The sequence below is a fragment of the Neolamprologus multifasciatus genome, chromosome 22, assembly GCF_963576455.1.
Source record: "Neolamprologus multifasciatus chromosome 22, fNeoMul1.2, whole genome shotgun sequence".
NCBI lineage: Eukaryota > Metazoa > Chordata > Actinopteri > Cichliformes > Cichlidae > Neolamprologus > Neolamprologus multifasciatus.
In genome coordinates this window covers 2009713-2022435 of record NC_140459.1, presented here as the reverse complement: position 1 = coordinate 2022435, position 12723 = coordinate 2009713, and the positions used below count along the sequence as shown (strand labels likewise).

At 46.5% G+C, this 12723-nt stretch overlaps 1 protein-coding gene across 5 annotated transcripts in view; it reads left to right on the top strand.

The window, feature by feature from the left end:
• The window catches only part of LOC146492542 (zinc fingers and homeoboxes protein 2-like), a 144432-nt gene that overhangs the window by 107520 nt on the left and 24189 nt on the right, over nucleotides 1-12723 (top strand). For all 5 annotated transcript variants that reach the window (XM_085149190.1, XM_085149188.1, XM_085149192.1 and 2 more), the window contains one exon: nucleotides 7808-11087. In XM_085149190.1, the coding sequence (XP_085005316.1) occupies nucleotides 8149-11087 (2939 nt within the window). In that variant the 5' untranslated portion in view covers nucleotides 7808-8148. The remainder of the gene's footprint in view (nucleotides 1-7807; nucleotides 11088-12723) is intronic.

Below are 12723 nucleotides of genomic sequence, written 5' to 3'. Positions count from 1 at the left end.
CATGAAAATGTTGTTCCAGGTTCAACATTGCAAGTGACCAATCACATTATTGTGACGTTATTCTTTTGCGCACCAACCCATTCGTGCATTTATGAAATTCCAATGTTGCAAGAACAATATCAATTCTGCTTAGCGTTTATTAAAGGGTTAGGGTTAGGGTCCATTGATCGGCGGACCAAGGCGGTTTCTCGCAGCTTAAGTACAGTTTTTTGTTTTACGCCGGTTTTTCCCGAAGTTGCAAAAGTATGACATCACAACATCCTGATTGGTCACTTGCAATGTTGATCCTGGAACAACCTTTAGATGATCTGGGAACAACACCAACACGAGGATATCAGATCGTGCGAAAACATTAGAGGTTGATCTTTGGTTTGTGAAGTGGAGCTGTACTTGGAGACGTCTCCGCGCCTCATCCTCATGTCGGCTCACGTGTTTAAAACGGCTTCTTTGCTGCTTTGGGGGAAGAAAAAGTCATCTGAGCGAGTCCCCGAAGTCTGTTTTGGTCTCATTATGAATTACAGGCTGCCAGGCCAGCCCTACAGTAGTTTAGATCCCCGCTGATGACAAGACGCCTGCCGGTTCAGTTTGTTTGCAGCTGAGCTTCCTCTGTGCCAAAATGTACATCGCCTCCCTCCCCACGAGCCCTCGCCCCCTCCAGTTTGCCCTTGTTCCAGTAAAACGTCTTTAACCCCTCCTATTAGCACACTGGGCTCCTTCCAATCTGCCTTTCGTCCTCCTAATTTGTCATTTCATTTCCCAAGATATCTCCTCATTATCTTCTCTTTCCTCGCCGACTTGTTTTATGGCTTCCTCGACACCCTTTTCTCTCCAGCACGCCCTTCGCCGCCTCGACCTGCGAGCTGCGACGCAGTCAGTTAGATGGATGGATACAGTTTGCAGTTAGACTGACGGTTTGCCCTTGACGGAGGTGAAAATCAGATCTTTTTTCCCCCGAACCCTGCTTCACCCCACCGATCGAGTTACTTGGGTGTCACTTTCAGAGGAGAGTTGTGTGTCGTGGTGTTTAAACGCTGGGAATCCTGGGAGACTTTGTTGCCTCCGTCTAAAATTGATACTCTAATCTGCACCAATTAAAGGAGGGAACAAAGGTTTGCTTGTTTTTGATTGAGGAAAAACTCACCTGCCTCTCAAAAGGACAATTTGCCGCTTCCTGCAATTTGCAAATCACTGTTGTCACTGCTGCAGTTTTATTATTTCCTCAATAATTACGAAGCACTGCCGCGCTCCAAACAATCCCCTGCACACAAATACTGTACGAGTAATTACAAGCATGCACGGAGGCGAGCTCAGCCCAATAAAATGGGACGCAGCCAAGCGGCATATGACTCCCCTCGTCAGAAGTTGGCCCGGAGTCCTCGAGGCCGACCCAGTGATGCAGCAAAACATGACACTGCTGAGCTCTTTTTTTTTACTTTTCTTTTTTCTTTTTTGCGAGCTGGCAGCCGCAGCGCTCTTCCTCGTCGACGGGAAGCGAGGCTGCCATCGCTGCTCGGATGAAAAGCTCGGGCCTGCAGCTCCGTCTGCCTCTACGCTTCTTACTTTCCCTCGTCCAATCTGTTTTCTCCAGCTCTGTTTTCCCTCTCTGTCGCCCCTTTTCTCTCCTTCCATCCGTCTCATTTCTCTCTCCTCCCACACTCTCGTGTCCTTTCTCTCAACCTCTTTACTGCTGAGCACTCACGCTTTCTTCCCTTCTTTTGTGTTTTTGGCTCCTACACACTCGTCTTCCTATACATGCACTCCCTGCTCTGTTCTCTCCAACTCCTCCCACACTCTTCTTTTTGTTTTATCTCCTTTACCGGCTCCCTCCCTCTTTTCCCACTTCACCTCTGGCAGCAGCTGGGTCTCTGGCCAAGTATTTTAAGCAAACGCACAAGGAGAGAGGATCTGAAAGGAGATTGAAGTATTTGCTAGAATTTGGCCCGTATTAGGGCTGCGTATTGATTGCTTTATTGGGTTATTAGTGCACCGTTTCCTGGAGTGCCTTTTAAGAGCAGCTTAACTCCCGTTTTAGCGTAAACGCACCTGGGCATCTCTAAAAGCTGTGATCAGCTGCTTCCTCTCACAGGTTAGGGTGGACGATGCTGCAGCGGGTTATCCTCCGTGTCTGGAAATGTGGGTGTGGCTCAGATTGGAGCGTTGCAGCTTGTGTGGGTGTAAAGAGCAACAGAGCGTTTCTGCAGCCTCTCTTTGAAGGTTACTGGATGTATTTCTGCGTTAAACTATAAAATCTTAATTTAATGGACACAAAGTGTTTAACCCTTTAAAGCCGGTCAGAGCAGCACGCTCCGTTTTGCGTAACTATTTTTAAATCCCGGTAGCTCTGCAACAACGTGAGCTAGCGCAATAATTTTTTTGCATATGAAACCGGAGGAGTTGTACTTACATCTTATGCCATCAGCTTGTCCTCGGTCACAGTTTCCTTCCACATACAGCTTTGCAAAAACTGCATAAAAAGCACTTGCAGCAACAAAAACATAATATTCCAGAAACACGCTTTGCTGATCCGATCTGCTGTTTGCAACACTTCCTACTAACTATCGCATGTCCACCATGACCTGCCCGAAACCGGAAGTGACGTCATTTTCGCGGAAATGTAGTTTTTTACCATCAGGGCCTCATGAGTCTATACTGGTGTTTTTAAAAGTTATGTTTGACTTTATGACTTTCTGTGTGGTTTCTGGGATGCTTAGGACTCATATTGCACTGCTGGAAATAGTTTATTTTGATGCATATGCTGCTTTTTTGCAAATTTGCATTATAATATTTATTTTCGTTTTTCCTGAAGTGTATAAAAATTGGTATATTTCAAAAATAAAACTATGAAGACACTCAAAATAAATTTCCTGTGGTGGGAAACTATTTTGTGCAACTTTTTTGTATTTACAGTTTTGAGCGATAAGCCTCTTAAATTTCTCTAACTAGAAATATATGTTAAAAAAACAAAAACGATTTTCAATTTTTTTGTAGTTTATTGCACTTTTTTGCAATTTATGTAATTACTATGCACTTAATGCAGACATATTATTAACATTTAGGCTGTAATGGTTGTATTGATGTGTAGCAACTTGAAATGCTCCCAAAAATGGCTCCACAGCATGTAAAAATATAATATAAGCTCTGGCGGACTTGGTTCTATGGTAGGTCTTAAAGGGTTAATCAAGCCTCATTATTAAATAACATGTAACTGCAACTCGCCTTTAAAGCAGGGGCGAGCTGGCTGGGTCAGTAAAACGATGCACGATGCAAATATTCCAAATTTTTCCCGTTGAGCGTGAATAAATGTGTCTCCTGAAGCGGAGCCAAGATTTTATAAAAGCTGGAAGCAGGTGAAAAACAACCGCTGCCACGCTCGGTTTAAAATTAGCCAGACAACAGGTTGTTGGATTATTTTTCTCATTTAATGAGCATTTCATTAACAAACAGATGACGAACGGCACGAGATGTCTTTAGAAAACGTTTCTCAGCCTCATTAAACTCACGTTGCAGTTTGGGATCCTGTGAAACGCTCAGATACGTCCACGAGGCCTGAACCAGACACTTCAGCGTGTTTGACCCCTGAGTCTCTTCCATGCCCCACGCCAAACTTTTGTATGGTTATGTTTTTACATCCTTCACTGCATCTTCCCGTCAGCTGCAGGGTCGGTGGTTCAGTCGTCATTGGTGCCGCACGGCGTGAAGGTCCTGGGTTTGAGTCCCGGCTGAGGCTCCTCGTGCCTGTGTGGGTTTCTTTTCACAGAGTAAACACTGTGGATGTGTGGGCGGAGATGGCTGGTAGAGAAGCGTCGCGGCGAAGCAGGAAGTAAACGGTGATGTGGCGTTCGGCTCGTTTCCAGCTCTGTGTTTTCAGTCTCAGACTGAGCCACGTCTCTTACGCTGGGACCTGGTACACGCTTTGGTCCATTAAGCTAATATTCTTCTGATTGGTCGCCCCTCTTAAACGGTGGGTGGGGCTTCTGTGGCTAAGATGACCATATTAGAAGTCCTCACACAGACTTCACCGACACAGATTTAAATCGGGAGAAGCAGAACGGCCTACCCTTTACTCCTATCAGAGTCATTTTTAAATAGTTTCCAAGTGAAACTTTTTAAACTTGTGAACTCTCGGTTCTCGGGCGCTGCAGGCTACAGGTCCTCACAGGCCGCTCTGGTTACCCAGTAACCGAGACCTGACCCAGGGACCTGAGTTGGGCTGGCTCCAAAACCATATTCAGTCTAATCAGGTTGCGCGGGGTCGGGTCATGCTGTGCTGCAGCAGGTATCAGAGGCAGCCGGAGAGAGGAGGTGGACTCTGGATTGCATCTATTCGCCCCGCGGTGCGCTCGGTTCTTTCAAGCGAGGTTTGGGACTGAAATTTTGAACTCCTCGAGGCGAGCGCATCGGACACGTTTGGGTTCGCCGTCGAGTCGTTTTTTATGAATTGATTGTCGGTGTTTTTATGCTCGTTGTTTGAGGAAACGCCATTAGCCGAAGCGTGCAATAAGCAGCAATGTAAATGCATGAGATTTATAATAACATAGGATTAGTTCAGTCTCATTGCACAGTGCAACAATTCAAACGGGCTCTGGATACTCTGCAGCTATAAAATGTGTCTCCCGTGCAGGCGATGAGAAGCTGATCAAGGCTGCGAGAGCATGAAATATGTCCAGCATTAAGTGACACATGGGACAAATAACAGCTTGCCCAATACTAATTAAGTGTTGAAGTACCCATTTTTTTCCCTGGCAAATGTGTTTTTCCCCCAACTGATTGGGGCACCTTTTCAAAGCTTCAACTTTCCTGATAGAAAGTGCACCAAAACCTCATTTTATTATCCGTTAAAATTTTACTGTCAAATGGAAATGTTTTGGTCGTCCTCTCATCTCTCTCGTTCTCTTCATCTGCTTTCGATTGTGCCTCTTACTCTCTGTTCCTCTGCTTATCTTTCCCCGTCTCCCTTTTTCTTCCTCCTGAAACACTCTGTTGTCCCTTTCCTCTCCTCTTCCTCTTCCTTTATGTTTATCTGCGTTCTTTTCTCGCTCTTCTTCTCCTCCATTCTTTCGCCGTCGTCTCTCTCTTTCTGTCTGCCAGGCCATGGCCTAGTTAAAACGTCTTCTGCTTTGTGCCTGTTCTCTTTCATTAGCTTGGAAGTTTTCAGACTCTCCCTTCTTTCTTTTTCCCCTTATCTCTGCGCGCCTTCGCCACTCTCTCTCCTCTCTCTCCTCCCATTTACCTGCTTTTTTCCTTTTGTCCTCCTTTTATTATTGCACTCTTCTGTATTTATTCACACCTATCTTCCTCTCTCTCCCCGTCTGTTTTTACCTCACTCTCTCCGATCCATTGTGTGGATGATAGCTGTCAGGAGATCTCATCACTGAGTCTCTCTTATTACATGATTACAGGGTAATTATCCTGTGAAGTTGTCTTTGCCCGAATCTATGAAAGGCGCTTAATGTCTTTTTAATGGGGTTTGGAGTTTGGAGACTTTTTTTTGTCTTTTGTAGTTGCCGTGGACGTCTTCAATTTATCGCATTTACATGTGATTGGCCTGGAACGGCGTGTCCTGATTAAGTGGCACTCTGATTCATCATAATTTCGAGCGTGGCGTCTCGAGTTGTCAACCGGACTTCCTTTATTTTTAACTTCTGGTGTTGTCAGCAAACGCTGTCGCCTGCCAGGGCCTGATTAGACCGGACCCGACGGAGCCGGTGCGATGCTAAGATGAGCGCCAACAGACCTGACAGTCCTGGCTCGGACATTACAGGAAAGGAGACGCAAAATATCACGTCGCTAATTAAGCTTGGAACCTCCCATCTTTGGATGGGGAGTTACAAAATGATCAGATCTGCTCCAGAGGGTTTCGCCATGACTTGTGGGCAGTAAAAATGGCTGACTTTGTTTCCCCAACATGGTTATAGGTACTCTGTAGCCTTCCTACGGGAATGCTTGAAATATTAGCCTAGCAGAGCCTGCGAGAAGCATCTAGAGGTCAGTAGAGCAATAATTACTCGCTCTAGTAACCATAGGAGCAAGTAGTAAGTCCCTGTTTAAATTACAGATGTATGGGGACAATCAACATCTAGGCCTGATAGTGCCATAAACCTGCGTTCTTTCTTTTGGCCCGCAGGGGGCGACTCCTCTAGTCTGTGGCCCTCGGCTCACTTGATCTGCGGCCTCGGTAACACTTTCCTGATGAGTTTGTGGTCTCCGGCGCTAGTTTCACGTCTCGCTGAACAAACATTAACCTCGTAAAGTTTTTGTCCCATTCCAGTAAAAACTTAAAGCAGGTGGGCCTACCGTCTGACTGTCAGGTGTGTGGCCACGGCGAACATTAAGACCGGACTTTACTAACCGATAGGTGACTATATCCATGCATGTTAGAGAAAACACTAGCATGGACCGTTCCAGGTTCTCCATGTGCAAAAAAGCAAATAAAAAGTTTTCCCGTCCTTCCCATGGCTGGACTTAATTTTCTTTGTGTAAGCTTTCATCAGTCTGCTTGTTTTGGGACTTTGTGGTGATCGTTTTTAAGTTTAGCCTTGGCAGATTCACAGTGACAGCTTTCCCAGCAAAGACTTGACTTTAGAAAAGGGTCTGGCCTTTAGTGCTGAACTTAGTCTGTTTACGGTCGACAAATCCAGAAACCTGTTGTGTGTTTAAACGACCCGTCATCGACATAAACAGCTGATTTGACGCTGGTAGGCAGCGTCTCTGGTTTGGTAATCTTGTTCGATACGTTCTGTTTGCGGTGCTGACTTTGTGGGTTTAGCTCGGTCTGGCTACAAGTTATATAGTTAATATAAGATGATGCAACCAAATAAAACTTTGGTTCAGAGGTTTCACTGTTTCACTGTGGTTCATTTTTCACTGTGCACTCGGCCAGTTTCAAACTTTAGTCGAGGTGTCCGTATTTTAGCCACTGGGGATCTGGACAGCAGGCGGTAACGCTGATGTTTGAGCCGTTTCCAGTTCATGGCAGGTCTGTTCGGACCAACCAGAGCAGCGAGGGTGAAAGTTTGGATAGTTTTTCAGACCTTGGCACAGTAGCTGCACTTCCTGAGAAGAAACAGTGGATTGAACAGATGATCTTGGAACATGCAGTCCTTTAGAAATGACTCCAAGATATCCCTGACTTATCTAAGCTCCCCAGATTTTCACATGTCGCCGTGCATCGGTCAGTCGAACGATTTCCCTTTATGTGTTGGCACAGAGAATCCACCGAGGCTGGTTAGGACATCTAAGTGGGTGTATAAATGTTCTTGACCTCGTATATATTATTTTCACCCTGTGTTTATTTCATGAAATCTAAAATAAATTAAAACTTGTTCACTAAATTATTGAGTTTGTTTCTTTTTCTCATAATCTTAGAGGTTGTGAAATAATTCAGCTCCAGAAAAAGTTCTCAGAAATTGTGAAATATGAAAGCCCAGCATTACTAAAACATTCATGTCCAAGATGATAAACTTTTGATTAAAACTGTATCCCTATAAGTGATTCTCTCCACTTTTTTCCTGTTCCTGTGCTGATTCCACCTTGCTCAAACAAAGGATGTTTCATCAAAAAGGCTTGTTTACCAAAGTGCAGATTATCTAGTTTTCCCCTCTTTCTTTCATTGCCCATCATGCACTTTCCCTGTTGTTTATCCTGTTTGGAGTGAACATCAGACACAAACATTTTTGTAGTGACGTCTTTCTCTCTCCGACATGTTTTTCTCAGATTTTTAGCCCTTTCTAAGTGGCTTCCTCACAGCTCACTGAACACAAACAGTATTAATGTGTCGTTTTCTCTCTTTGTCTTCGTCCCCGCGCAGCTTGAACGCCGCTGCTGTCTGTGATGCCCTCCCATGACGCCGAGGTCGGTAGCTGACACTGCCAGTGAGCGGGAGACGCCACTGCACAACCGGTCCTGGGCCAGCGCCGTCAGCCGGTTCTCGCCCTCCCTCTCACACACTGGAGACTCCACATCCAACCGCCTACCACTTTCCACAACCACCTGCTCCGTTCCGCCCCAGTAAGGACCCCCCAACGCAGACACGCTGACGTCCTCGACCAGCACCAGCAGCAGCAGCAGCAGCCAAAAACAATATCGTCAACACAATCAGCAACACCAGCACCACCATCATCACCAGCAGCAGCAGCAGCAGCCGCAATCATGTCCAGTCGTAGAAAGTCCTCCACCCCCTGCATGGTCCGGGTCATCAGCGACCTGCCTGATGAACAAGATGACCCGGAGGAGGTGATGGACATGGAAATATTGGCAAGCAAAGATGTGAGAGAAAATGAACCACCTGAATCTGCGAAAAAGAGTCAAAACCTCATGAAGGATAATGGAGATAATCCAGACCGGAAGGCATTTCCAAAACACTTAGACAAAGAGCAGCAGTCTGGATGTGAAGATCACCCCCCTGTCATCGAAGATGTAGAAGCCAGAGGGGGGAAGGACAAAGAAGCGCCAGAATCAGACCCGGTGTCCCAGAAGAAGCAGGGAAGAGGTTACGAGTGCAAATACTGCCCGTTTTCGACGCAGAACCTGAATGACTTCAAAGACCACGTGGACTCGAGCCATCCTAACGTCATTCTAAATCCACTGTACCTCTGTGCTGTCTGCAACTTCAACACCAAGAAGTTTGACTCGCTCACAGAGCACAACGAGAGCCGGCACCCAGGTGAGACGAACTTCAAGTTCAAGAGGATAAAAATGAACAATCAGACTATCTTAGAGCAGACAATCGAAGGCAAGGACAATTCAGTTGAATGCGACGTGACAAATGAAAAAGGTGAAAGCCACAGTAGCTCTGTGTTTCCACCTTGCATATCTACCACAGTGAAGTCTCCGGGTAGTGTGCACACGCTCTTTGGAGGGAGCGAACTGAAAAGCCAGCTGGACGGTTTGATCCAGAAGGACCAAATCACAGCAGTGAACATCAACGGAACAGTCATCATCCCTGAACCCACCATCGTCCAAGGGCTCTCCCATGTCACCCCAATGCTCCAGCGTCCACCCAACTTTAACTCTGTACCAAAAATAGCCGTTCCCTTGAACACCACCAAATATAACCCTTCTTTAGACAACAACCTGACGCTGATCGCCTCCTTTAATAAATTCCCATACCCAACGCATGCTGAGCTGTCATGGCTTACAGCTGCCTCCAAGCACCCGGAGGAACAGATCAAAGTCTGGTTCACTACCCAGCGGCTGAAGCAAGGTATCACTTGGTCCCCGGAAGAGGTGGAGGAAGCCAGGAAGAAAATGTTTAATGGCTCCATCCCTCCTGCTCATCACACGTTCACCGTCTTGCCTACAAGCCGCATCTCTCAGCCGTCTGCCAAAGCCTCACAGCAGCCCATCGTCCACACGACAGTCGAGCATCTCGGTCACGTCCGGACGACTGCGCCCAATGGGCTAACTGTAGTCACCACAAACTCCCCGGCAGGCTCTAGCCACTCCCTTAAGCGACCCCTGCCGACACAGCTGTCAACAGTGTTTGAGTCCAAGCGACCCATCATGGCAGTGGCGCCCCACTCTGGTGACCCTAAAGACAAGGTCCTAATGGCTCCTCCCCCACCACCTCCTCCCCCAAAAGGCCGCCTCCCAATGGCTCCACCTCTTGTTCCCATGGAGATGAAAAGACCTGTAGCAGTTCCTCTGGTTACCGCAGAGATGAAGAGGTCATCCGCTGCTGTGCCTTTAATGCCACCGCCTCCATCGTTGTCATCATCATCTTTGTCTTCCAAAGGGAAGATTCTCTCGGCGTCAGGAAATCCCAAAACAAAGCCGGTGGTGTCTCTGCCCTCCATAGTCTTTCCAGAGTCGTTAACAAGGCCAATGATTGCCCCCCCACCGATCTCTGTCTCTCCGTTCAGAAACAGTTTACTTATTCCCCGTACCGTGCCCGTCCCTTCCAAAGAAAAACACCCCAGTTCTCACAATTTGCCAGCTTCTGATTTAAATTTGCCGAACTCCCCTCCGCTCATTACTTCACAGGTAAGGAGGCCGACAATTATCCAGTCCATCCGTGCTCCAGCTAAAGCTCCATCCCAGATTTCAGCGTTCTCCTTGGATGGCAAGAAATTAAAAGAGCAGCAAGGAGTGGAGCTGAAAGCCAGCTACCCCAGAGGAGACAAGGTAGTCAGTCCTCTGCCAGAGGCCAATGGAACGTCTCGAATGGACGGGAAATGGCCCTTTGATCAGACCTCTCCTGGTCACAATAATGGAATCTTACATTTGGACGGTGGGGACATCCCAGCAGTACCAAAACCAGATTTTCAACATAAGTCCTCGGTGCTGACCCAGTTCCCCTTGCTGGAGAGGATGAAAGGAAAAACGGCAAAACAACTGAAGATCTTGGAGGAGAACTTCTTGCGGAACAGCTTTCCTACACACAGCGACGTGGATAATCTGTCGGCCATAACCCGCCTGTCTCATCAGGAAATCGACAGCTGGTTTGCAGAGCGCCGCGCGCTTCGTGACAACCTGGAGCAAGCCCTTCTGAACTCCATGGGCACTAAAAGGATGGGCGGCAATGGCATTGGTGCCATCACTGAGAAGCAGCTACATCAGCACCAAGCACTGCAACTGAATGGGATTCACAAACCAAGCACCGGTGTAGGCCTCCTTAAAAGCTCTCCACCAACTTCACACCCCCTGTCCATGATTGCTCCTGGCACCATTGCACCTTCCGTCCCCAATCTGAATTCCTGCTCAGTGCCTCCAGACGGCCGATCCCTGGCGCTCCTCAAGGACGATTTTGCTCAAACGCGGTGGCCTTCCCCTGAGGAGTTCAGCCAGCTGGAGGGTCGGACAGGACTGGCTCGCGGAGAACTGGCCCGCTGGTTCACCGATAGTCGGCTGCAGAGCGGCAGCATGGACTTGGCAGAACTTTTTCACAACAATGGCGTGAATGGAGGACAGGGGCTGCCTATGTGTTCCCCTGAAAACATCCCACCCAGTATCATCCAGCGCTGTCAGGAAGGAGCCGTAACAAACAACAACAGTAAGGTGCTGGAGGTTGAGATGGGCTGGCTGATGGACCAGCGCACCAGCCTCAACAATCAACAGCACGATGAGCTCCAAGACCAGTTTGCTGGCAGGTACTTAATTCACAGTTCTTTACTTTGACATGTTTTCTATTTAGCAGACTGTTTAGCAGAAATACACAGAATATAAAGGGGTTTTCCTCATACAGTCCAAGAGATGGCCTTATGGGTAGGGTTAACTAGGTTTTAGCCACATGCTAAACAATCATAGATTCAGAAATGAGAAGATGTTTGCTCTTTTAAATTATAATTGTAAGAGTTCCATTTGGGTTTGCCAAATAGGTCAAATAAATAATTGAAAGGCAATCTGTTGTTAGCGGTTAGCCTCTCTCCAGACATGGACCACTACAGACCCATCCATGGTTAGGGTAGGGTTTTATTTGAACCTCATGCTGAATAGGCAAATTTTCAGAAACCTAAGTTTAAAATTTTGGAAGGATTTTTTTATGAAAAGCATTTTCATTTGCTGTGGATGTCAACCTTATGAGGTATCTTCTAAGTACCGCTAATTTTGAAAGTTGAAACTTTACCAGCTAAGAGTCCATGGTTTATTTCCCCTTGACGACTTTCGGTTCACGTTTTGCTGGATAGTAAGTTTCAATCCACTGGTAGCCACTGGTCGTAAGTGGAAAGGTGTGTATTTTGCAAGCATTCGCGAGGGTTTGGTGGAATATGCTAGCATCAAAGAGGTCCACAGTGCTGCACTGAAAACCACCTTAGAATTGTTTTGGTCTCTAACAGGTTGCTGCAGTTGTCTGTAATTTGCATGGAAGCCACAGACTTGTCTGTAAACATTTACCAGTTGGTGGCTTCCATACACACCGGCCTGCAGGCCTGTGTAATGAATGTTGAAACCCTTTGTTTAACCAGTCACGCAGGCAGATAAAATTACTGTGAAATGTTTACGATTACATTTTTACATAAAGCAAACAATCAGAATAAAGAAAACTAAACTGTTAATAGAATTTAAGCTGCATGTCATTCTCCATTTATCTGCCCTCGTTTGATCTACATACAGATTTTAAAGGTTTTAAAGCGGAGTGATGGCTATCATGATTCAAGATCAACAAGTTAATCAAGACATCAATACGAGTCTGTGAAAACACAAAGAAGGAAACGCTCAGTCTCAGCCCGGTGTGTCGATCAGAGATGTGATTTAAGGTTTCAGTCTTACATTTGAGAAGCGCTTTGATTCGGTGTCCTGGGAACGAGAACAGGATGAAGATATAATGTGGAAGTTTTTCTGCTTTTTGCTGTTTTACTGAAATGTTTTTAAAAGCAGTGTAGTGAAGGACTCTTACAATGCTGCGTAAGTATATGTAAAGTGACTGAATAATTTGCCACAATTGGCAGAGAAACAGCAAATTAAGCCCTGAAATCACGGATACGTAGTCCTACACTGACAGCTGCTGACAGCCCTCTATAATTCCCCCGTTTCTCAGTGTGACCACCTCCTTTATTATGTAGATGAAATGATAGAAATGAATATAATTTTTCATAAAGAGTCGAGTCAATCTTATTCCTATATCCCAGTCACCAAATTCCACCTCGCTCCTTCGCGTCTCCTCGATAATTCGTGCAGTCAGTGTTTACCGAACTGCACCCCTGGTACTTTCAGCACCGTTTTCTACCCACTGGCACCTTTGTGGTGACCTGAGCAGCCAAAGTAAATTTGCGCTTCCCCTCGGCG